The sequence below is a fragment of the Nuphar pumila genome, chromosome 8 (assembly GCF_984573655.1).
Source record: "Nuphar pumila chromosome 8, dmNupPumi1.hap1.1, whole genome shotgun sequence".
Taxonomy (NCBI): Eukaryota; Viridiplantae; Streptophyta; class Magnoliopsida; order Nymphaeales; family Nymphaeaceae; genus Nuphar; species Nuphar pumila.
Genome location: NC_143256.1, coordinates 14,268,374 through 14,296,113, shown reverse-complemented (window position 1 = coordinate 14,296,113; position 27,740 = coordinate 14,268,374). Strand labels below are relative to the sequence as shown.

The 27,740-nt window shown below is 37.2% G+C and overlaps 1 protein-coding gene across 1 annotated transcript in view; it reads right to left on the bottom strand.

Moving 5' to 3' along the window:
• Nucleotides 1–19,830, bottom strand: part of LOC149829654 (exocyst complex component EXO84B-like) — a 77,884-nt gene extending 58,054 nt beyond the window's left edge. The window contains exons 1-2 of the mRNA XM_090016063.1: nt 19,354–19,830; nt 7,959–8,056 (exon numbers count right to left, since the gene is read on the bottom strand). Of these exons, the coding sequence (XP_089872189.1) occupies nt 7,959–8,056; nt 19,354–19,521 (266 nt within the window). The 5' untranslated portion in view covers nt 19,522–19,830. The remainder of the gene's footprint in view (nt 1–7,958; nt 8,057–19,353) is intronic.
• Between the last annotated feature and the right edge of the window lie 7,910 nt (nt 19,831–27,740).

Genomic DNA, 27,740 nt, shown 5'->3' with positions numbered 1-27,740 from the left:
AGTAACAGATTAATTTCCTTTTTTCAAACTCACTGTCGTGTTTCTCATGATTTGTCCTCCCATAATTTGGGGGTTTGTATGTGCGAACATGGTTTTTCAGTCTAGATACGGCTAGAACCGAGTCATCATCACTTTTGATAATTTTATTCTTAAGTCTATTATCTTCCATACTCAATTCTTCTATTGTGTATTCTATTGAGGAAACCTTACCTCGATGAAGAGGAATGGACTTGGTTTATTCAAACTCCGGTCTTAATCCATTCACAAATTGGAAAAAGTGTTCCGCATTCATTTGATTTTGGCGGAGTTCTATGTCTTAATGGACAATGTCACTTTGGTTCAAGAAGAGACAACTCTTCCCATAACTCAGACAAGCTATTATAGTATTTTCTAATGCTTTTATCCCCTTGAACCATATTCCGAACTTGGTTTTGTAGATTGCACACATGTGCAATGTCTTTAAGAGAATACATTCTCTTAGGATAGTCCTAAGCATCATTGGCATGTTCAAATTTGACAAGACTTGAACATTTCTTGATATCCACTCTACTTATAAGCCAAGACATAATCTTGGCATGTCCCATTCTCCATTCTTTCCACTTTTTCTAGTAAGTGGTAATAGCTTTGGTTTTTTCAACGTCCATAAGAGGTATTTCTTTCTCACCTTCAATCTTTGTAAGAATTAGCTTAGGTTTCAAATCGGTCTCATCCACTGATCCCACAACCCCTTTCCCCATATAAGGTGTTTCATGATTGAAGCCTACGTAACATAGTTTGAATCGTTGAGTTTAATGGGTTTAATGGTAACATTATCATTGTCATTCATTTTACAAGGTTTGGATAAAGAAATAACGAAGGGAAGAAAGAAAAAGAGAGAATATGTACTCCACCACGGATAGTGAGTACGAGTGCATCTTCAAGCTTCCAAGCTTTTGCACGATCACAATTAAAGAACGTTACCTCTTTTCCAAACTTTGAATGACATGCTTCTCGATGCACCGGAAAGAATAGCTTGATCACTACCAAGCTCTGATACTATGTAAGAAGACGAGACCAACAATCGAATCTTCAAATGATACACACCAAAGATCTCTCACAAGAACCACAACGGTTCATATACAATGTTCACTCACAAGAACCACAAAGGTTCACACAAAATACCCAAGACTCTTAGTAAGTCAAAAAGCAATGAGGTCTAATAATGTCAAAAACATAAAAATAAAGCCTAACCTAATTAGATTCTAACCTAACCTAACTAGAATACATGACTAGACTAAAAAGCTAAAGAGATTACATATGATATTACTAAAGAGATTACATATTTTTAACAGTTACATGAATAAATTTGTACCGCTTTTCATCATTATGTCTTCCAGTGCCAATAAACACCTATAAGGATAACATAACGTCAGGGCCACTTTTGGATGTTAGAAAAAAAACTGACAGGAAAAGAAAACTTTACATGAGTTTTCATATGAAAATTTATCGTTGTGCAAAAATTTATTTTGATTGTGTGAAATTGGTTTTAGAAACAAAAATAGATAGCCTATCAATGTAGTGGGGAGATGATGCTGGTGGGTATTGTGGGTGTAGATCCCAGATGCACCCCATAGTGTGTGGGATTCATCTGCAACATTGACGCCAACAATGTGCACTGGAGGTAGCCCTGGCATGCTGCGGCGAGGCCCTGCAAGACCTGGAATGCATGAGACTATAGCATCTGTGGTGGCTTGGTTCAGGTGGCTTGGAGGGGAGCTGACCCTAGTCAAGAGGAGTTGGTCATGGGTGGGGGAAGTTTTTCATGGCCAGGGTTTTGAATGTTGAGGTGGAAGCAGTGGGGAGGGGATTGATCATGTTGGTGGTAGTGATGGCAAGGACGAGAAAGTTTAGAGGAGGGTTGTATCAGATTTTATATCTGGTACAGCATCTACAGGAAACAGGGAGAGAGAGAAAGAGAGAACAATGGCTGGGGCGGCTTACGATAGCTCGACCTCCAAGCCCTAACCATTTTATATATGAAGCAGCTATACAACTATTCTTGTAATATCAGAGATATTACAAGGATGCCATTAATGAGAGAAATACAACATGTGTTTCATTAACATACCATGTGTATGGATCTGGATCCAGATCCATACGCAAGCTAGATTTTAACACCCTCCCTCAAGTTGTACGTGATTTTGGATCATGTACAACTTGCTCTTCAATAGCCAAAATTGACGTCATGTTAAACCTTTGGTAAACAAGTCTGCCACTTGATCTTCTGTTCAAACATGACGTAGTTCTATCTCCTTCATCTCGACTTTCTGCCGTATAAAATGTTGATCAATCTCAATGTGCTTCGTTCTGCTATGCTGGATAGGATTACATGCAATGTTTATTGCACTTTGATTGTCACATAGAAGAAAAGATTGAATAATTGTCTCCCCAAGATCACTCAATAAGTGTCTAATCCATGTGGCTTCTGTCGTGCCTGCAGCCATCGATATGTATTCAGCCTCTGTACTCGATCGTGCCACTGCCTTTTGTTTTCTGCTGCTTCAGGACACTAAATTGTGGCCAATATATGCACAATATCCAGAGACAGATCGTCTCTCATCTGGATTCTCTGCCCAATCTGCATCTGTATAAGTGATGAGTTCATGTCCTCTATGCAAATTATCGTTCTTGCGATAGACAAGTCTGTCTCCTATAGTTCCTTTTAAATAGCGTAGAATGCGCTTCACAGCTTCCATATGACCCTCCGTTGGAGCATGCATAAACTGGGATACCTGATTGACAGCATTAACCATATCAGGTCTGGCAAAGGTCAAGTACTGTAACATTCCCACGAGACTTCTATACATTGTAGGGTTGACACAAAGATGGCCATCTTCAGAGCTCAACCTTTGATGTAATACACTAGGAGTACTGACTGGTTTGCAATTCGTCATCTCGGCTCTTTCCAGAAGGTCAAGAGTGTATTTTTGTTGCATGAGTGTCAATGTGTCTTGTTGTTTGTCAACTTCCACACCAAGAAAGTACCTCAACTCCCCTAAATCTTTCATTTTGAAAGTTTTCATTAAAAACTGTTTCACGTCTTGCACATGATTATCTCAACTCTCAGTTATCACAATGTCATCAACATATATAAGAAGAAGTATAACAATGCCTGCCTTTTGGAAAATAAAGAGTGAGTGATCCAGAGAGCATCTTCTAAAACCATAACTTTGAATTTGCATAGAGAAACTTTCAAACCAGGAACGGGACGCCTGTTTCAACCCATACAGAGATTTCCTTAGTTTGCACACCCAGGCAGTAGGATCCTTCTCGGCATAACCAGGAGGTTGCTCCATATACATTTTTTCCTTTAAAGTTCCATGCAAAAATGCATTTTTAACATCTATCTGGCTAAGGCTCCAACCTCGATCGACTGTTAGGGATATGATGACACGAATAGTACCCATTTTGACTATCAGACTAAAAGTTTCATCGTAGTCTTCACCATATTGTTGTGCAAATCCTCGAGCAACAAGTCGTGCCTTATATCTGTCAATGCTTCATAAACCCATTTTGAGCCAACTACATTCTTTCCTTCTGGCCGAGGGACTATTTCCCAAGTCTGGCATTCATGAAGAGCTTCCATTTCTTCATTCATAGCTTCAGTCCAATGACGGGATTGAATAGCTTGATTAAAACAAGTGGGTTCAACCTGTTTTGTGAGCTGAGACATAAACAGCTGGAAATCAAGGGAGAAGGTCTCATAACTCACCCATCGTTGAATAGGATGCTTAATGCGTGACCCCCGTTGAGCCGAATCATTGGCGATGCTTTCCACATTTCTCGGCTCTGTATTTTTGTCCCGTCTAGTGTATATCTGCCCAGAGAAGAGTTCTACTGGTGGTGGCTCAACTGGAGACTCAACTGGAGATGATTCAACATGTATTTGCGAGTCATTCAACTCCCTACTCAAGCCGAAGGAAGGACAATTTGTCTGACAAGTTTCTCCTGTATTAGCAAAAAGATTTGCGCTCATCCATGGATCATATAGTTCTAATTCTCGAGATGGCAACGCTGCAGAGTCATTGACCTGAAAATTTTGTTCGTCAAAAACAACATTTCTGGCGGTCCTAATACGTTTTGTAGTAGGATCATAGCATCGATAACCTTTATATTCATCTGCATACCCAACAAATCTGCACTTGACAGCCTTGTCCTGAAACTTATTTCGCAGAGATGAATCAACATGTACATAACATACACAACCAAAAACACGCAGCTCATCGTAAGAGGGATGATGCCCAAATAAAATATAATAGGGAGATTTCTGATCCAAAAGTGCCATAGGAAGACGATTTATGATATGAACAGATGTGTGAAAAACTTCTATCCAGAGACTAACGGGCACATTGCTATCATGTAACATGCTCATCGCGCTCTCAACAATATGCCTGTGTTTCCTCTCTGCAACCCCATTTTGTTGAGGAGTATGAGGGCAAGAAACTTGTCGACTTATTCCTTTATCTCGAAGAAAGGCAATAAACTCGTTCGATGAATACTCTCCTCCACCATCACATTGTAAATGCACAATATCACAAGCAAACTTTGTTTTGACCATCGAATGGAATTCCTGAAATATTTGAAAAACTTCATGCTTGTGTTTTAAGAAATATATCCAAGTATAACGGGAATAGGAATCAATAAGGATAACATAGTAACGACTGCCAGAAAGAGAAGGAATAGGTGTGGGTCCCCAAACATCAGAACAAATAATCTCAAATGGCTTTGAAGCTCTTTTATTTATAATATGAAAAGGAAGAACATGACTTTTGCAGTGTTCGCATGAAGAACATTTATTATTATTATCAGAAAATGAACATAAACTAGACTCTGGAAGGAGACCATCAGATACAAGATTTTCAACGAAACATCGACTACAATGTCACAAACGACTATGCCAAATATCTGGCTTATTACAATGAGATGAATTAAAAACTTCCAATGAAGGAAAAAACAAAAACTCTGAAGGCAAAGACACTGAAGAATGCTTGGACGATTTCAACTGGAGGACTGGGACTGAAGACGAAGACACTGAAGGAATCTTCTTGAAGACGTACATGTTTCCTTGTCGCTCCCTCTTAGCGAATGTCTCCTTCGTTCGTAGATCCTTAACATAAACAGAAGAGGGAGTAAATTCGACGGAAGAATTCATATCGTCAACAAGTTTAGCTACAGAAACAATGTTTTTTTTAATATTAGGAGCAAGAAGGACATTGGACAAGTGAAGTGAGGACTCTGACATAGGGATATGTGCATTGCCAGTATGACTAATGGAGTGATAAGTTCCATCTCCCGTAACTATACTACATTTTTCAAAGTAAGGCAATAAGTGAGATAACTTACCCGCATTACCCGTAACATGTGTGGCGGCACCTGAATCAACATACCATTCGCCTTGTTCATTTTGCTTGATCGTCATCTGTGACAATGCTGATAACAAAAGTTGTTGCACATCTGTGGATGGCCCTTTTGTGTCCACAGCAGTAGCGGATTTATTTTCAATTTTGTTTATTTTTCCTCTATTCTGTAGATTGAACCAACAATCAGCTTTCACATGTCCTCTTTTGTTGCATAAGAAATAAGTGGGCACTCTCCTCTGATTCCCTTTATTAAAACCCCCTGAAATATTAGGTGTAGGCAAGATACCACGTCCTCCCTGCCCAAAACGTCCGCGGCCTCTGCCTCCTTGATGCCCTCCATTCCATCGTCCAAAACCTACATAAGTGTCCATGGCCAAAACTGAATGAGGACGAGCTGATTCATTTCCTTCTGCCCTTTGCTTCATAATCATCTCATGCTGGAGAAGTTTCCTTGAAGGTCGTCAAAAGTGGGCAAGTGAGGAAGGCATGACTGTGGTAAACATGTCAAAGTCAGGACCCAATCCATTGAGAAGTTGTTGAACTTTATCTTTATCTGCAATAGCACTTCCAACAACAGCCAATTGATCAGTACTACTCTTCAAGCGGCATATGTATTCTATGACTGTCATGGAGCCTTTCTTCAAACTTTGAAATTCATTTTTCAAGAACATAACTCGGGATTCTGATATCTAAGAGTAAGTCTGTGACAGCTTACTCCACAGATTCGCCGTAGTGCAATCATCTGAAAGAGTAACCAACACTTCTTGAGAGAGTGTTGACGTAATATAAGCAACCAAAGACTGATCCCGCTTCCTCCAAACTGTATACTCTGGATTCTTAATGGAAATGGTAATTGTGTCACCTTTCTCATCCTTGGTTTCCTGCAAAATAAGCTGTGGTGGTATAGGAACTAAACCATCCAAATGTTCATCGAGATCTCGACTCCGTATAAAAGGAAGGATTTGCCTTTTCCAGGTCAAAAAATTAGAATGAGTAAGTTTTTCTGTAACAAGCTGACTCAAGAAATTGGCAGAGGGACCGGATGGTGAAGACGAAGAGTAATCCATATCAGTGGAATAATGAATAAGCAAACAAGATGAATGAAAAGAAATAAACAGAATTGAGATCACTTAATCAATCAGTAAAACTGTAATAAGGCATATACCTGTACGACCAAAAGTGCTGCACAAAGAACACTAAAACAACAATGAAGGAAAGGAAAGGAAACTTGTGGAATCAAAACTGGTTTGAAATAAAAAGGGAAACAGCAGTCGGTGATGTTTTTAAAAAAATTTGGAACCAACACAGACGATAGAGTAACAGAAAAGAGAGAACTTGGGATGAACACAGTCGATGAGCTGCTGTTCACGATGTGCGTTCTTGATGAACACAGTCGATGAGCACGCTGTTCACGCTGAAAGGAAAAGAAAAGTACCAACTTTCAGAAGGGGAGATTTCAGAGGATGAGATTTTAAAGGTTGTTGTTCTCGATTTACTGTTTCAGAATTTCTTCACACACAAAATGTTCACGCAGTGCTGCTGTTCACGATCTGTTGCTCACGCTGTTCTCGATGAACATGTTGTCCCCATCTCGATGAACACGCTGAAAGGAGGAACACGCTGAAAGGAACAACACGCAGTTCATGATCTGCGAAAGGAGGAACACGTTGTTCACGTAGTTCACGATCTGCTGTTCCAGAGCTTCTTCACGCACAGGATGGCCTGTGCTCTGATACCATATCAGATTTTATATCTGGTACAGCATCTACAGGAAACAGGGCGAGAGAGAGAGAGAGAGAAAGAGAGAACAATGGCTGGGGCGGCTTACGATAGCTCGACCTCCAAGTCCTAACCATTTTATATATGAAGCAGCTATACAACTATCCTTGTAATATCAGAGATATTACAAGGATGCCATTAATGAGAGAAATACAGCATGTGTTTCATTAACATACCATGCGTATGGATCTGGATCCAGATCCATACGCAAGCTATATTTTAACAGGTTGGTGGGCGGATTCACATCCATCAGGCGGCTTTTGCAGGTGGAGATCTAGTGCATGGAAAAAGGAGAGTTTATGCATGCACGCACACACACACACAGATATCAGAAAGAAAATTTTCTCCACCTCCAGAGGGGCAAAAACAGAGTTTTAGAAAAAAATCATGTGAGAAAATTTCTCTTGTTTGAAACCATGGGCAAAAATGAAGATTTTTCTTCTCAACCTCCATTTTTTCTATATTCCCACTTCCAAATGTGCCCCAATGGAAGTGGCCATGTTTTTTCTAAGGGAAGGGTTACAAATGATTCAAAAGGTATTATTGTGTATTGTGTATATTTTTTTATGTGTATCCTCATCATCTACATACTTGGATACTGCAAATTATTATTATTATTCTGCAAAAGAAAACAAATATTCATTTATGTACGTTCCTTGGCTTTTGGTCCACATCCATCATTGCAATTAGAAAAAATAAATCTTGGTAGGGAAAACATGAATGCCTTCCAATGTTAATATGAAATCCAGAAAGGTGCGCTTAATGAACACAAACACAAACCTTATGAAAGCTGAATAGTTGGCATAAACACTTTTGCGCATTTCCTCGGCAGAAGCCTTCTTCAGATCATTAAGGTAAGTGCACAACTGTCTTATTTCCTAGAAAAGAAAGGAGGAAGATCATCATGACAAGAGCATTCATAATTGAACTAAATCCCTTAAAACAATATCTCCTCACAATAAAGTGAAAAGTGAAAACATGATGAGAAATATAAAATCACTTGGGTATAGATAATTTAAGAATATTTACAAGTGAATAACTTTTATGTATATGACCCCACTACAATCGTAGAGTCAGCCAGTTCTTTCGAAGCAGCATAGTCAATAGTACATGAAAAGATAATATTGAAGCATTTTTCAACTGTTTGTTTGACGCTATCTAAAATCCAGTTCATTGCATTCCTGCAGTACAAAAAGAAAGAAGAGGAAGAAAACACAAACCATCTTATTTTCAACTCACAGGACAAAACATTTACCTATCTTAAAATCCAGATTGTTACGTAAGGCAGGGTGGTCGTGTTGTGGAGCCCCACTCAGGGTTTACCTTGCTTCGGCAAGGGTTCCTCGTCATCAAAACAAAAACCTGCATTGTTACAAATCTGAAATGTTTGCCAGTGCCACCTCCTTGTATAGAAAGGACTTACAAGGCAGATATCATCTCCTAAAGAGAACCAAGAAAAGATCCATGCTTTAACTGATGTACTCCAGATCCGCATTAAACTTAGCACTGTTTTTCCACAGGTAGATCAAATAGCTTGCTGTAGAAAGATTTTCTCATTAAAACTCCTCTAAATCATTTCTAAATGTCAACATCTTTCACTTATTGTCGTAGTTGCATGATTTTAATCACCTTAAAAGCTTCATTGCAGATATCAACATCTTTCACTAGTCGTAGCTGTAGGTTTTCAAGCATACTTGTGAGATCCATTCATTTCTTAACCCACATATCCAGTTGCATGTAACAGAATCTCAACAGACGACACCAATTTAAGCAGTCAGTGTGAGAAATGGCTATTATTTTTCTGAACGGGCTGTAAGAAATAGGCGGAAGTGTAACCCAAGAATACCCAAGCATTCACTAAGTCCAATAATGGACAAGCACTATGGCATTCAAACAACAAAGGGACAATATGAAAGCCTAAAAAGGCTAAACAAACATAAAAATAATGAAATATTTATTGAATAAAGCCTTGAAAGGCATAACATATACAAGGGGGAATCACCCCTATTTATACAACAAAAGAGCAAAAGGAGAGCGATTGAGGGCTCCCCATAGAGACGTTGGGGGTCCCAACGACTCTATGTGGGACCCCCAATGCATGTTCAAAAAGAGGATTTAAAAGGGAAAAATACAAAAATAAAAAAAGATAAACTAACCTAATTAATAAATAGTTGTTTCTATAAAAACAACTATGTAAAAAGACAAAAATACCCCTATCGGGTTTTACAAAAAATATATATATTTTTATATATATAGATATGTATATATATATACACGTATGTATATATATACATACATACATTCGTGTATATATATATATATATATATGTATATATATAAATAAATATGTACATATATTTTTAACACTCTCCCTTAAACTTGATGGGGAAAGTTATCTCGAAAGTTTGGAAATACAAAACAAAGCTTAGGAAGAAGTCTAAGTCTACAAGAGTCTTCAAGGGATCTCCATCTTTATGGCATCTCAAAAAATTCTTGCAAATATAAGTCTTCAAAATGCCTTTATTGGTGATCATCCCTAAGCACCTTGATTGGATATCTCCATGATGTATCATATCTCAAAGATTCTGCATAGAAAAAACAAATCAAAGGAAGACTCCAAGTATACAAGAAAAAATATTCTAGCCCAAGAGTTGCAAAATTTTCAACAACAATGTATTGTAAAGCAAGAATAAAATGGTTTAAACAAAATAGTAATAACTTTTTGAATCATTAAATATTAAGAAAGACAAGAGGAGCATCCCTCAAAGATGAAATTGAATCATAATCACCTTATTTTTCAGGAAACCATAACATTGATCATAGGAAGATTTGATTATTTAAAGGACATATGATTCATTAAGAAGAGATAACCAATTATGCATAAAGATTATCTTAAATGAAATGGTGGTCTTCCAAAAAACATACGAATCTCTCAAAAAAGTGTCTATTAGAGACACTTCAAACCAAACCCATAAAAGGGTATAAATGGAAGAACCCAATAAAGAATAAGTAAATCTTTATTTATGACAAAAAATGTTTAAGAAGCATTGAATATGCACCATGTGAAAATGTCTTCAACAAAAACAAGTCCAAAGATGACTTGGTTAACCCACAAGAATCCCAAAGAGGCTAAATGCACAAAGGCACAATGAAATACTCACAAAGGAGTACAAATGTGAGGAAGTCTTCAAAGGGACTATATACACAAAAACACTAAGTTCTCAATGTGTGAAGTGTGCACAAAGGCACAAGAAGAACATTATGCATATAATTATGTGAATCATGCACATGAAACAACAAATGAAAAGATAACAACTTTTATCAAAGATGAGTTAATTAAATTTATGCATACCACAATGTGGACACAATAATCAATTAAAAGCATAATTCACTCACCCATCCTAGAGTGATTTTAAGTATAGAAGACCAAATATACATACATATATATATGTGTGTGTGTGTGTTATCAATGAAATTCATGAGTTTTAATGATAAATATTTTTTCATACAAGGAAGCAACAAGTAGTAAAGATTTTTAAAAGATTCATTAAAGAATTTAAAAGATCCTATATGACAAAGGAAAAGATATAAGCAAGTCAAAACCAATTTGCGGAAGATGAGAATTTAAAAGAATCTCATAATATCAAGAAATGGTATTTTGCAAACTTTAATAATGCAATGCAAGATGTATGAAATTATTTCAATCAATCATTTCTCACAGAAGAGAAGATGATTTTGACAATTTTGAAAAAATTCTCAAACATTTGAATGAGTAAATTAGAGAATCAGTTTAACCATCACAAGCAATCATCTCCTAGTCCTCCAAACATCAAATATCAAGTGTATCAACGACTAGACCAAGAGCATAAACAATATGCCACTAAAGGGCCGAAAAACACACGCGAAGGTATGTAAAACACCTCTTGTCTATATATAATGACACTTGAAACGAGTGTATCAGCGACTAGAACAAGAGCACAAAGCCAACAAAGGACTAAAAATCACACACGAAAGTGTGAACAAGTGTCTCTTGTCTACATATAGTGACACTCAAAAGCAAGTGTACCAGCTACTAGAGCAAGAGTACAAAGCCAACCATAGGCTAAAAACTACACACGAAGGTGTGAATCAACATCTCTTGTCTACGTATAATGACACATAAAACAAGTGTATCAGCTACTAGAGCTAGAGTACAAAGCCACCAATGGGCTAAAAACCACACACGAATGTGTGAATCAACATCTCTTGTCTACATACAGTGACACTTAGATAAGAGGCATAAAAAGGAAAAGATACCCGAGGTAAGAAGGCTTGTAATGAAAACATTGATGCAATTTTAAAAAATATCAATTTAGACCACATTTCAAAACACCATGGTTTCAAGAAATAGATAGTTATCACAAATACACATAATTAAAAGCATCCATAATAAAGTTGATGGCCAAAGAATAAAGGAGTGATACAACACACTCACAATCAGAGATCTCATAACTGTCAGTTAGAGTCAAACTACAAGTTGACAATCTAAAATGACATAAAACGAGGTGCACAAAACTCACCCCAACAAACATCTCTGATTCAACAATAATAAGGCCAAGAAGATCGATGCATCATGTAAAAGTCTGTGATGGACAACACAAATGCCATAAAAAGACAATGAACACTCACAAAAATCATTTTCCAAATAAGGGAGTTCATAAAAGAAACGGATATGAAAAGATAATTTCAAATAGAAAAATTCAATAATGGTAGATGACCAATCTTAGAAAAAGTACAATCATACGCATAACAATATGTCTTATGACAATCTTTTGAATAAACATAAATCATGCTTAACATAGTCAATTCCGATCAAGGAATAGATGTACTAGAGCACATTATAAACAAAAGATCTAATAATTTTAAAGAGAAGACAAGAACATATTATCTTAAAAGGAATTCTTTTAAATAAGGTTTAAAACTTGCCGAGTCAACTCGGTGACTCGACCGGCTCGGCTCGGCCCTCAAGCGAGTCAAGCAGGCAAGGCAAACTCGGTTTGCCAAGACTCGGGCGATTGTTGGGACTTAGATCACACTGAAGAAAAAAAAACTTCTAGTGCATATGAAGTTGTTTTTATCTAGTTGTGCATCAAAATTGTCACTAGATTACAGTGTGCATCACAAGGACCTTAAGAGAAGTCTATCACTATGATTTGACCACAGCAATCCAATTCATCTAACTATAAGAAATATTTTGAAAGTAAAAATTAAGGAAATATCAGTCTTATCCATCACACGCTCAACTATGTGCTTTCATCCTTGACTTTGCAATTCTACGTATGTGTATTTTTTGTTAACCTGTGACTTGTAGGTTCCATTAAAGACAATGCACCAGTAAAATTTTAACAACACATAACATAGATGCATATTCCTAACACATTTGGCAACACATCCAAAATTCCAAATCATTTCATCTTACCAGAACAAATTCAACGAAGGAGAACATAGAAAGTGCAGATCAACTGTAATAGAAAGCTTCTCTGAAATAAATGATGAACATAAAGGTAACAGGGGAAAAGAAATAGATGGTTACAACAGCACGAGAAAAAGAACACATTTAGAAGGAGAAGTGATCAAACAGTTCTGAGAATTTCTCATGTTCCTTTACAAGAATGATCATTATGACTAGATCCAAGAAAAACAGACTCACCAACCAAATTAAAACCTCAAATCACAAGGATGAAGCAACTATTTATCATTTCTCAACTATTTATCTTCTAGTGCATATTTATATATTGTTTTTCTTTTAAAATCAAAAGTTAACAAAACCCGGTCCGAGTCACCGAGTTGACCCGCTGAGTCACGAGTCAATAAAGAGCGAGGCGAATCCCGAGTCACGGGTTTTAAAACCTTGCTTTTAAATCAAAATTCTACTATGAGACAAACGAAACCTGTAATATATTAAGGAAATAATACATATAAAGTTTTTAGAAGAACCTTTTACACTCTCAAAAGTAGACATAATTACTATTAATCATGAAGATTTGAAGCAATAAGATGATCTAATAACTCATAGCCACATAGGTTATTATAGAAGCTATGAAATTATACCAAACATAATTCATAATGCAATCTAATTTTGTGTGATTATGACACATTTTATTTTTTTGAGAAAAATGAGTTAACAAAAATGCATTTAAACCATCTAATACAAAATTTACATTCTATATAAAAGTCAAATCACAAATATCGAAGATCATTCTCAAGCATAATCAATCGAGAGTGTTTTTCAAAGAATTAGTTTTGCATAACGATAAAAACATCTTAAAGTTAACCATTGTAATGAGATATGTGGAAATACATGTTACAAGGGATAACACGAGAGGATTTCATAAAGAACTAAATCTCACAAGCACATAAAGTGCAAACTACACAAAAACCTACTAAGGGTTAAATGCTAAAAAGCAAAAGAAGAATATTATTGAATGAAAAATGAGAGAATCGTTGAAAGCTTATGAGTATGCAAAGATATCCACGATATTAAAGAAAACATGATGACACAAGGTGTACTTCATACAAATTTCTTAAAAATTTTAAGAAAACCATAAAATTCATAATGATTACAAATAATTATTATGATAAAACCAAATGCACATAACAAGAGAATTAGCAATATGAAAAGCATAATCTTTAAGATTTAAAGCAAAACCATATATTCTTGTAAAATATAATTTCTATGACAATATGCATAATTAAAACAAATATTTTATGGAGATATGCTTACGCACAAGATTTGATAATTTCTTTAAAGAACTATTCATTTTTAACATATTTAGCAAGAGGCTATTATATTTTAAATACATTTTCAAATGCATACCATAAATATTTAAAGTAGAGAATCCAAAGAAAATAGCAAAAGTATCCATATATAATTTTATATATATATATATATATATATAATAATCAAGAAAATAAGTGTTTTCTCATGCACAATGCATGAGATAAATAATACAAGAGATAGCTTTTAAAAAGTATGTGATACAAACCGGGTAAATTCTTTCTTTGAATTCAAACTTTGAGTGGCACGCTTTTCGAGGCGACCACCGTGATGAAGCAACATACGAGCTATTCTTCTATAAACCAAGCTCTGATACTATGTAATGAAATAGGCGGAAGTGTAACCCAAGACTGCACAAGCATTCACTAAGTCCAATAATGGACAAGCACTATGGCATTCAAACAAGAAGTCCACAAAAGGACGATATGAAAGCCTAAAGAGGCTATACAAACATAAAAATAATGAAATATTTATTGAATAAAGCCTTGAAAGGCATAACATATATAAGGGGGAATCACCCCTATTTATACAACAAAAGAGTAAAAGGAGAGCCATTGAGGGCTCCCCATAGAGCCGTTGGGAGCCCCCAAAGGTCACATTTATGACCGTTGGGGGTCCCAACGACTCTATGTGGGACCCCCAATGCGTGTTAAAAAGGGGATTTAAAAGGAAATAAATACAAAAATAAAAAAAGATAAACTAACCTTATTAATAAATAGTTGTTTCTATAAACAATTATGTAAACAGACAAAAATACCCCTATCGGGTTTTACAAAAGAATTATATATATATATATATATATATTTAACACAGGATCCCCCCTATTACTTGCCATATCATTAAAGAAATGAGGAAAAATCACTCAAGAGTCAATATTAAGCAGCCAAAGAGTATCCTATAGTAAAGAGATTCAACCAAAAAAATGAGGTGACCTTGACATCCACCACCAGACATGACAGCTTCCTTAAAACTAATAAAGCCTTTTACCAATCTTCCCTAGCACTTTCCTGCTTCTTCATATGTTTGATTCTTTCAGTTCCAAGGTTCATACACCTTTTTCACCAACACCGTTCTTTATTTTATGACTTTTTCACCAATATTTGGTTATCAAAATGTATGAAATAACCTAGAACATGTATCGATTGGCTAAGATAGCCATTAAGTTTACCAAGTGCAAAATATTCCAAGAACAGACCTTGCTTAGAGTCAGAACAACAACAACAACAACAACAACTACGCCATCATCCCAAAACAATTGGGGTCGGCGATATGAACCAAAAAAGAAAATCATTCTGGGTCTTCCACATGAATCCTTCTCCTCCAATCATTTCTATCCAATGCCATGTCCTCGGTGAGGTTCAAAGCATTCATATCATTTCCTATCATCTTCATCCAAGTCTTATTAGGCCTACCCCGACCTCTTTTAACTAATATATTTTCCCATTTCTCCATCCTTCTAACTGGAGCATCATTAGGCCTTCGTCGAATATGTTCAAACCACCGTAAACGATTCTCTCTCATCTTATTTTCAATGGATGCAACGCCTACCTTCTTACGTATCTCCTCGTTTTGAATCTTATCTTTTATTGTATTTTCACACATCCATCTAAGCATACGCATCTCAGCTACACTTATTTTTTTAATATGATGTCTCTTGGCAGCCCAACATTCGCACCATATAGTAAAGCGGACCTAATTGTCGTCCTATAAAACTTTTCCTTCAACCGCAATGGCATTCTACGATCGCACAACACTCCAGTTGCACTTTTCCATTTCATCCACCCAACATTTATCCTATGATTTACATCTCCATCAATTTCTCCATACTTTTGAATGATAGATCCCAAATATTTGAAACAGTCATCAACCGGTATTTCTTGCTAACCAAGCTTCACTACACTCCCATCACTACTTCGTTGCTTACTAAACCGACATTCCATATATTCTGTCTTACTCTTACTCAACTTAAAATCTCTTGCTTCCAATGTTTGTCTCAATAATTCTAACTTAGCATTAACCCCAACTCTAGACTCATCAATCAAAACAATATCATCAGTAAACAACATACACCACGGCGCATTTTCTTGAATTGATCTCGTAAGCTCATCCATCACTATAGCAAATAGGAAAGGGCTTAATGCAGATCCTTGATGTAACCCAATCGCTATAGGAAAATTGGTTGTCACCCTTCCACAAGTGCGGACATTGGTTACCACTCCTTCGTACATATCTTTAATTATACTAATGTACTTGAGAGAAACACCTTTCTTCATCATTGTCCACCAGAGAACATCCCTAGGTACTCTATCGTATGCCTTCTCCAAATCAATAAAAAACATATGCAAATCTTTGTTCCTCTCTTTATATCTCTCAATAAGTTGTCTAAGAAGATGTATAGCTTTTATAGTTGATCTTTCAGGCATAAAATCAAATTGATTCTCCGATATCATGACAACCTATACTCAATCACCCTCTCCCAAAGTTTCATAGTATGACTCATGAGTTTTATACCCCAATAGTTTGTACAATCTTGTATATCACCCTTATTCTTATATAGAGGCACCAAAGTACTCTTCCTCCACTCATTAGGCATCTCATTTATCCGCCAAATCTTGTTAAAAAGATTTGTCAACCATTCTAAACCTTTCTCACCCAAGCATTTCCAAGCCTCGATAGGTATATCATCTGGGCCAACTGCCCTTCTTGATTTCATTTTCTTCAAAGCCTCTGCAATTTCTTTCTTTTGAATCTTGCGCATAAAGTCACGATTCATCTCATGAAAATGAATGGAGAAGTCTCCAAGATCCTGAGCATGACTTCCATTAAATAGCTTATCAAAATAATTTTTCCATCTCTCCTTAATCTCCTCATCTTTGACTAAAACCCTTTGTGTTTCATCTTTGATACATCTAACCATACCTAGATCCCTCGATTTCATATCTCTCATCTTTGCAAGCCTATAAATATCCTTCTCGCCCTCTTTGGTATCCAACTTGTCATAAACCTCCTTATATACCTTATCCCTCGCGTTTCGAATTACCTTTTTAGCTTCCTTCTTTGCTATCATATGCTTCTCCAAATTCTCATTATCACGACTCTTACTTAGATTTCTATAAAACTCTCTTTTAACCTTAATAGCTAATTTGACATCCTCGTTCCACCATGATGTATCCTTAGCTAGCGGTGGACCGCCTTTAAACTCACCCAATACCTCCTTAGCTACCTTTCTCATGCCACCCTCTTTGTTTAGCTCCTTTCAATGCCCACCATTCAATTCTATGATATATCCTATGTCTATCCCTTTTGCGGCATTTTTTAATTCTAGAATCTAAAATTAAGCTTCTATATTATGTAGCTACACTTTCTCCCGGTATAACCTTATAATCGATGCAACAACCCTTATCTCTCTTTCTAAGTAAGAAAAAATCTATCTGACTCGTATTAACCCCACTTTTAAATGTTACTAGGTGAGACTCTCTCTTCCTAAACCAAGTGTTTGCTAAGATCATATCATACGACAAACAAAAATCTAAAATCCTTTCTCCACTTTCGTTTCTTTCTCCTATACCATAGCCTCCATGGATACTCTCAAATTCATCCCTACTAATGCCTACATGTCCATTAAGGTCACCGTCGATGAAAAGCCTTTCCCCATAAGATATCCCTTGTACTACTCCATCTAAATCTTCACAAAATTGACGCTTAATGGAATCATCTAAACCTACTTGAGGTGCATAAACACTAATAATATTAATAATATTTGTACCTAATACTAATTTAATAAGTAAAATCCTATCACTCTTCCTACGGACCTCAACTACATTATCTATAAACTCACGACTAATAACAATCCCTACTCCATTCCTATTCTTATTTATTCTTGTATACCAAATCTTATATCCCCAAGGTTCTATCACTTTTGCTTTCTCATCTACCCATTTGGTCTCTTGTAGACATAAAATATGCATCTTTCTCCTACACATAACATCTACTAACTCTACCAACTTACCAGTTAAAGACCCTATGTTCCAAATGGTTAACCTAATTTTATGGTCTTGAACTATCTTCTTTACCCCCACCCGTCCAACAAAATGAGGGAATCCTTGCCTATTTGACACCACACCTGGGCGCCGGTGTGATGCGTCGCTTCTGAGTGACGACCTAACAACCCTTGCACATTTATCACTGCCTCCGGGCCTATAGAGCACAGCGCGTCGCTCAGTAGGGAACGCCCCAACGAAATTCTCATATTGGTTCATATTCATAGGGTGTGACTAAGTTTTTAGGCTGTCACTGGCCTATCTCAACCCTCCTCCTTTATTCGGGCTTGCTTAGAGACAGAAAATAGCAAAATATGTTCTCCATCATACGGCCAACTTCTTAGGGATGAGGCAAATTTTTGAGAGGCTGTAGAGGGAGAGCTAATACTATATCTATTTGATATGATTTCTATTTCCCCTCTTTTTTTTCCTCTCTAATTCACTAATTTCCTATGGAATTCAGCCACAGAAATTCCAAAGCAAAAGACTTGAATTTCTTGCAACGTATTTCATAAAAAACTCATTTGCACAGTATTTTCCCTATGTTCCCCCCTTAGATGGGATTTGTCTTCATTTCGGTCAAGTGAGACGGCACCAAATTTTTTCTTGTTTTGTAGTCCAAAAATTTATATACCAGGCAAGCATATGCCAGTACTAGTCTTCCATTTGTCTCCATCAGTTGTCCAAAGACACAACGCACTTTAAATTGGGAAGAGGATTAAGAGGAGGAGGTATCAATGGAGAAGGAATTTTCTTCTTTCTGTAGTATCCAAATGAATAAGAGAAAAGGAGACATCAAATAAAAGGAAGCAACAATAAGAGGAACCACACGTACAAACCAAAACCATCAGCAGTAAAGGCCTGCAAACAGAGGACAATTGGAACCGAAGACGGCCAGAAATCATAGAATCCATCCTTAGAGGGAGGAACTATTTGTTTCTAGTAGCAAAACCTAGCGACGAAGAATCCCGTTACCGGCATTTGATGCGAAAATCAAAACTGAAACAAACACTATCAATCAACCAGAGAGTCTTTGACTCCATTCGCATACGATATCGACACAATAGAAAGAAACGAACGAACAAGGCCCCGAATTGCTGCCTATCCCAAATTGGCGAAAAACCCTTTCGCCACGAATTTTAACAAGCAACGACCTAAATCACACAATCCAAACGAACTTGCAAGGCAACGATTCATTGGTTTCTTCGGATTGAAAAGCAATCAAGCAGACGAAACATCGTGAAAGACGACGACGGCGTAAACGATCGATTATCTCAACAATCAAGACAGGATACAAGAGACTGAAAGAGGGGCAAACCTTCTCGTTCAAGCTCTGGCATCTGGACTGGACGAAGGCGTCAGAATCGAAGGAATCGGCCTTGAAAACCTTGAGCTTGTCCCCCAACGGCACTCCGTTCTCCTGCGGGTTGTCGGCTGAGGAGATGGCGCCGGTTCCCCTCGATCGGGACGACTTCACCGACGCCATTTCCGATCGATCGCGCAGCGAAGAAACCTAACCCCGATCTCCCACAGTTACCTTTTTTTTTTCTTTTTCCCCCCCAACCCTCTACCGAAAAAGCGCGCCCTTTCTTTTGTCCTTCGCACGGAGTGCAAACAAACTACTGATTTGTTCTTCCATTGGCAAGCCTGTAGTTGGTAAAATCATCTCTCTTTCTTTTGGCAATCGATCGAGGGAAGAAAAAGAGAAAAAAGTATGAATTTCAAAGGGAGTAGTGTGCTTGGGTGATGGTTTAAATTATTGCGGGACGCAGAGAAAAGTTTTCTTCAACAGGACGAAATAGATTCCGACTCTAATGATTTGTTCGCTTTTTTATCTTTTCTTTTTTTTTTAATCTGTTTTCTTTTGTTTAAAAAATTAATGAAACTTGGGCCGTTGAATGCTGTGGGGTTTTTAATTTTTCATTCTTGGTCTCCAAAGCCCAAGCTGAGCATCAGGGTACCAAAGCTTTTAGGTCCACAGACATAAGACATTGTAAATAAAACATGGGTCCAAGGTTTTAAAACCCAGTGACTTTTGGGACTCAACTCGTTCTTTATTGACTCGTGACTCGGGGGTCAACTCGGTGACTCGGATTGGGTTATGTTAACTTTTGATTTTTTTAAAAAAGATATAATGTGTCTCAAACCAAGTTTTTCAGGAAACAATATATGTTTTTTGGCTCTAAGTTGAAAATGTGGAATGAAAGAGCACAAATTATTACAGTTACATAGATGCCTTTATGCATTAAAAATGCACATGCCTATAAAGAAAAGAGAAATTTTCCTTGGATGTGATAAGGCAAGGTGAGGACAATTGGTTCTGATTAAAGGGGTATAGCTGATATGAGATACAAAGAAAATATGAAGTCTGAAAGGACAAGTGTAATGCTCAGAAATTTTTAACTCAAATTCTTGAGGATTTTTTTTTTAACAGCGAAAACAAATAATAATTTCAAGATTAATCATTTTGGAACGATACAAAAAAGTAAGAGCAAACCATATCATTTATTTTTATTCTAATAATAGTGAAATTAAACATCAGAGTTTCCACATTATGAGTCTCGAAACTAAATCCAATCTGAAAGAAAGTAGGACAGCCCGAGAACAAGTAGATCAAGTCTCGATCAGTGCCTCATCCCACAATCGCTCATAAACCCTATTCTTCATCTGAAAATAGTAAATTTATAGGAATTAGACTACAACTGTTAAGTAGGAATCGTTGTAAAATTTCTCGCAGGTATAACAGGTGTCAAACATGTGATGTGGGTGACTTGTGTGATTTTCAGTATTATTAAATAAAACTGGTAAGAACTACACAGATATACTAACATGCATAATTTTCATGTAACGATTACAACAGGAAATCAATTGTCTCACCTTTACCATTTCTAAATCATGCTGGAAGTAAAGAAATACATTATACAATAATGTAAAATTGGTAATACATTAAGTTTACTCAATGTGATACCTAAATTATTCTAATTAGTGTTTATCTTTTCTTATCCCGTGGATACACACGGGTCAAGGCAATCATCACAGAAGAGAACGTTCAGAGGTATATTATTCAAGGTTGTTTTATTAACCCGAACATTCTAACTGAGAATGAAATCTCAAGGGAGCGGTCAGTGACCGAGAGAACCTCCCAAATGCCAAAACCAAAATAGGTTGCATCTCTAACTTCTGCAGAAGAACATGAAGCTACCACCTATGACACATTTTGTAGTTCGGATCCCCCAACTCCAAACACTGGGGACTAACAAGTGACTTTAGCTCGAAACAGTTAAACACATGTCTCTAAAGTTTTGTACCACCTACCATCTCAAAGGTAAGTCTGAATCTGAGTGGGTTGATCTTTTTATTTAATTGTTTTTCTTGAAGTACAGGAGCATTTTTCCCAACTACCTCCTACTACTATAGTAGTACGTTCCCAACCTTAGTCATTTTACCAAGGTATACACATCCCAAGTTTTTTTCATATTGATTACACGAACCCACTCAAAGTGTTCCGGTATCTTTAAACCAGTCAAGCACACAAGCCTCAGTACCTTTAAACCAGTCAGGCTCACAAAATTTATTAAGTTTAAGTTGGTCATTTGTATGAGTTCTACCAAACCGAGATCCTTAAGTGCCAGACTTGATGCCAATATTATCTCATGATTTCGATTCACACATAGAGTTATAACTTTGTTCATCAGTTATCACTAAGACTCACTCCACTCAACTCGATTGTCATGAACTTAATTCCACAAAGTTAAACTAGGATATTATTCCCATGTTTAATGGCAGCCATGGACATAATATAGCAATTACAATTATCATGGACTGTAATATAATAACTATTGTAGTTGATTAAAACACCATTAATTCTTACCCACAGTGTAAACACATTAACTCATCTGTCAATGAGTTAACTGCAAAAATTAATGATCTGAAATAAACTTTATGCCCCTGAAAACAGCACAAAACAAATCCAAACTAACATGGAACTTAGCACAGACCACTTTCCATCCCTGTAAATTTTTTTCATAGGGAATTTAAATAGTTCTTACACTTAATACAGCAAACAAGCTATCATTGATCCTACCGTAACTTGAATTTTGTCAATACTATTCTGCCAAAAATCAAGATTGTCCCTTTTCTAACGCAGATCAGAAATTTTCTCCACTGAAAATATTACCCAACGCTTAAGAGTAAAGACACCCAACTCATAAGTTCAACCCTATTTTCTAAAGCCATGCACACAGATTAGAACTGTAGGAATACTATGAAATATTCTCCAAGCTAAGCATATAGATCAGGAGTCTAATATAAATATTTCGAACTTAAAACAAACTAAACAAGGTTTTAACATATTTCAGGAAATGTAATTAAACACACACACACACAAGCCTATCTTTGTACACACCCTGGATTTACCCAAATCCATCAAGCAACAGACTAGAACTATCAGAAGTAGATGTATTAAGGTGAGACACCCACTAACATGTGTATGTCAATGTGTGCTTATAGGAGAGACAAAGCCCACCAAATTCCTAGATTATCATGCATGGTTATGCCCTATACTGTTCACACCAAAATCACAATCCCATCAACTTTTCCACATAGTCCACTACATTTTTATTGGGTCTTGCATACACTAATACTGATTCCAATTAGTATTAACACAAAAACGTCTTTACAAGCATTTTATATGGGCGTTAGCAGTTACATCATACAATGTATGGTTTATCGCCTATCATACCCAAAAAGAAAAAAAATCACATAATAGTATCACGAATTCAGAGACATATGTTAATGCCGAAGGAATAAAATAATGTTGAATCCAAGGGAAATCCCTTCAACCTCCTTTATCTTTATTTATATTTTTTTTTCAAGTTGGGGTTTCACAGCACCTAGTCCCAAAATGTTCAAGTTGGGTTTCCTTTCACACTAGCCGAAATCCCTAAATCGATTGATTTGGGGTTTCAGACAGCCCGTACAGCAGAATCGAACCCCCTTCTTTTCGTTGGATTCCGGCAACCCACTCTCCCATGCTCAACTCACAGAATACCCAAAAGAAAAACACAGAAAAACCTACATTTTCCCGATGAAGAGGCTGCAGCAACCACGAGGGAAGGTCGGTCGGCCTTGACAGCACCACCACTGGAGAAGAGGTTGGCATCTTCAGTGAGGGCTTCGAGCAGCAGGCCGGAGCTCGGAGGTCGATTCAAAGGGTAGAGAGGAGTCGAAGGGGGAGGTGAAGACCGAGAGGGAGAGATACAGAGAGATGAGAGGCAGAGGGAGATGCAAAGGGCGGAAGAGGGGCGAGACCCCCCCCCCCTTTTCAGAAGGAGGGCTAGCCTTTCCCCTAACGGCTCTGCATCGCTGCCCTTTGCCAAAATAGTGTTAGGGTTCTTTCAGAACCCTAACCACGATTTCCCCTTTATCGCTACCTGTAGTGCAGCCCAGGTTTGGATCTGAAACCTGCGACACGCAACTCGGGATCCAACCGTGTGTTGGATCCGGGTCTTGCTTAAACTGTGGATCCAAATCTCCTACCAATTGTTTTTCTATTTACGTATATATATATATATATAATAGGTTTATATGTATAAGAGGTTGCACTTAGGAATGGGTTCTGGATCCAAAACTTGGATCCATGCCCAAATCACCCAAATTATGCCTAAAATATTAAAAAAATTAATGGAAAATATGGTTATTACATTCTTTCCCCCTAAAAGAAATTTCATCGTCAAAATTTACCTGTAGGTGCTTCCTCAAAAAGATTGGGGTACTTCTCCCGGATATTGGTCTCAGGTTCCCAAGTGCTCTCATTGATGCTATGATGTTGCCATCTCACTTTGACAAGGGAGATGGTCTTTGATCTCAAGACGCGTTCGCCATACTCTAATATTTCTACTGGCTTTTCTTCCATTGTTAGATCTTCTCGTATATCTACATCCTCATACTGGATGACATGTGACGGATCTTGAAGATACTTTCTCAGCATGGATACATGGAATACATTATGAATCTATGCATACTGAGGAGGCAGAGCTATACGATAGGTCATTTCTCCAATCTGTTCCAAAATCTCAAAAGGTTCGACATATCTGGGGCTTAATTTTCCCTTTTTACCAAACCGAAATACACTTTTGGTGGGTGATATTTTCACAAAAACTCGATTCCCCACACCAAAAGTAATATCTCTACGTCTCTGATCCACATAACTCTTTTGTTGATTCTAGGCTGATAGCAGTCTATCCCTTATCATTTTAATCTGCTGAGTATAATGTTGCAACATGATTGGTGATTCTATTGAGCGTTCACCAACCTCGTCCCAATACACCGGTGATCTACAAGCTCTTTCGTACAGAGTTTCAAAAAGAGCTATACTGATGCTCGCATGGTAACTATTATTGTAGGCATACTCAGCTAAAACCACATGCTTGTCTCATTCACCTTTCCAATCCAACATACATGCTCGCAACATATCTTCAAGAGTTTGGATAGTCCTCTTTGATTGTCCATCGGACTGGGAATGAAAAGCGGTACTCGGCTTCAGCTTTGTACCCAAGGCCTGTTGCAACTGGTCTCAAAACCAAGAAGTAACCCTAGGATCTCGATCTGATATGATAGAGACTGGTACCCCATGCAGTCTAACAACCTCTCTGATGTATAAATCTGCTAAGCTCTCGAGGGATTGATTTATCCGTATGGGTAGGAAGTAAGTCAATTTGGTGAGTCGGTCAACTATTACCCATATAACGTCATGTTGTTTTCGTGTTTTGGGCAAGCCTACCATGAAGTCCATGATGATTTCTTCCCATTTTCGTTGTGGGATCTTCATTTGTTACATCATACTGTCAGGCTTCTGATGTTCGATCTTGACTTGCTAACAAGTCAGACATAACTTGCGACCTCATGCTTAATTTCATTCCACCAATACCCCTATTGCAAGTCTTTAAACATTTTTGTACTTCCCGGGTGTATGTTGTACTTAGACTTATGTGATTCTCCCAATAATTATTCTTTCAACTTGAGGTCACTAGGGACCCAAAGTCATTTTTGCATCCAGATACTACCATCTTCCTTGAGTGAGAAAGACGAGTTTTCTTGTTGAGCTAGAGACTTGAACTTCTCGTACTGGGGATCCTCCTTCTGGCTTTCTATAATTCTTGTGAGGATTTCAGGATGGGCAGATAAGTTGGATAGCTTAATACTTCATTTGTCATCTGCGAATGACTTTCACTTAATGAATTCTTCCACCAAATTTCATCCTTTTGTCACTAGACTGGACAATGTGCTGCCGGATTTGTGACTGAGAGAGTCAGCTACAACATTTGCTTTCCTTGGGTGATAGGAAATGGTAAAGTCATAATCCTTTATAAACTCTAACCATCATCGTTGTCGCATATTCAACTCCTTATAGGAGAACAGGTACTTGAGACTTTTATGATCAGTAAATACCTCGAACTATTCTCCATACAGGTAATGTCGCCATATTTTTAAAGCGAACACTACGGCTGCCAATTCGAGATCATGATTTGGATAGTTTCGCTCATGAATCTTTAGTTGGCGAGAGGCATACACTATCACATTTTCATTCTGCATTAAGACACATCTCAATCCGGTATCTGATGCATATGAATAGACCACGAAACCACCATAACCTGATGGTAAAGCCAACACTGGGGCGGTGGTAAGCTTCTTCTTTAAGATTTGGAAACTCTCCTCACACTTATTCGTCCATTCAAACTTAATTCTTTTCCTCAGAAGCTTGGTTATGGACATGGCAATCCATGAAAAGTCTTGAATAAACCTTCTATAGTAGCATGCCAGGCCGAAAAAACTCCTTATATCAGTTATATTCTTCGGTTAACCCCAATTTAATACAACTTTCACATTCGTCGGGTCCACCGATACACATCTTTTGATATGACATGGCCTAAGAACATGACCCGCTCAAGCCAGAATTCATACTTGGAGAATTTTGCGAACAACTGGTGTTCCTTGAGAGTCTTTAATACAATTCTCAAATGATCTCGATGTTGCTCTATGCTTTCGGAGTATATAAGTATATCATCACTGAAGACAATCACGAAGGTATCCAAGTACGCTCTGAATACCCGATTCATCAGATCCATGAATGCGACAGGAGCATTTGTCAATCTAAATGACATAACCACAAACTCGTAGTGACCGTATCTTGTTCTGAAGGCCATTTTTGGAATATCATCATCCTTGATTCAGAGTTGATGATATCTAGATCTAAGATCGATTTTTTGAAAACACCTTAGCTTTTTGCAGTTGATCGAACAAGTCTTCAATGCGAAGTAAGGGATATTTATTCTTGACGGTTGCCTGATTTAGTATCTGATAGTCTATGCACAGCCTCATAGACCCATCTTTCTTCTTTATGAAGAGAACTGATGCTCCCCATGGTGACACACTAGGTCTAATGAAGCCTTGCTTCATCAATTCTTGGAATTGTCTCTTCAGTTTTTTCAACTCCATTGGGGCCATACGATAGGGTGCTTTCGAGATCGCTTCTGCTAAACTTACAATCATTGTCCTGACAGCATGACATAAAACTTTGCCTCATCACGCTTCGGCTTGCGTGAGAGTGATGCTCATGGGATTTAAACCTAGACCACCCGCCTCACAACGTAGGCGGCATCCCAATACACCAAACCCCTTGGGGCTCTCACATTGTGAGAGCTGTAGTTGGTAAAATCATCTCCTTTTTTTTTCTCAAAAGCGTAGACCCAGCTTTTGGTGATGAGATTGCTTGATTGGGGCAATATGACTTGGGTTTTAGGTAAAATCAGGTCTTAGGTGAGAAACCATTAAATGGCAAGTGTATATTAGATAATTATAATTGAAATACACCAAATGACATTTTTGTCAGTAGTGATTTCTCAAGCATCAAAATGGTTTTCCTTCATCAGTAGTAAACAGATCCAATTAGTGATTTGGATATGGTTTTTTCATGTAAATGAATTCAGATACTAATTCGTCTCAGATTTGGTTTGTGAGGTAAACTATCAACTAAATCCAAATCCAATTAATAATTGGATGCTGCTATTTTGAGTGTTTCCATTTTTTTTGTTTCTTCAAAAACTTATTTTGGATTATGCTACTTTAATCACATGACAACTTAACCAAATGTTATTGACAGGGCTGGTAAACCAGCCAAATAGAGGGTGTTGAAGCTTGACTCATTCTTGGGTCAGTCAAGCTGAATTTGAGCTCATGGTAAGCCCCTAGTGAATAAGGTGAGCTTCAGCTGGCGCATTAACCAAAAAAGATACATTTCTTAAGCTTACAAATTTTAGAAACTAGACATTAAACCTATTGAGTCAAGCTCAACCTGGCTCATTTACAAAATAAATGCAATAGGATTTGAACTTCATGCACACCAAATACTTCAATTATTTACACTTTATGATACAAAATAAATATGAAATATATTTATTATTAGTAGACGAGATTATGCTAGCCGAGCCAAGAATACTCATTTTTAGTATTTGGCTTGTCAAGCCTATCTCACGGGTTCAAGCAAGCTGTTTATAAGCAACTCGTCTCTCTTCCCAACCCCGAGTATCCATAAGAAAATGTAGGCTTTAATTTAATATAAGTGATAATTAGAACCAATTAAGGTCCCTTTGACGAAATGTTGTCATAATCATATTGGACATTTTATTGGTTGGACAATGAATCAGG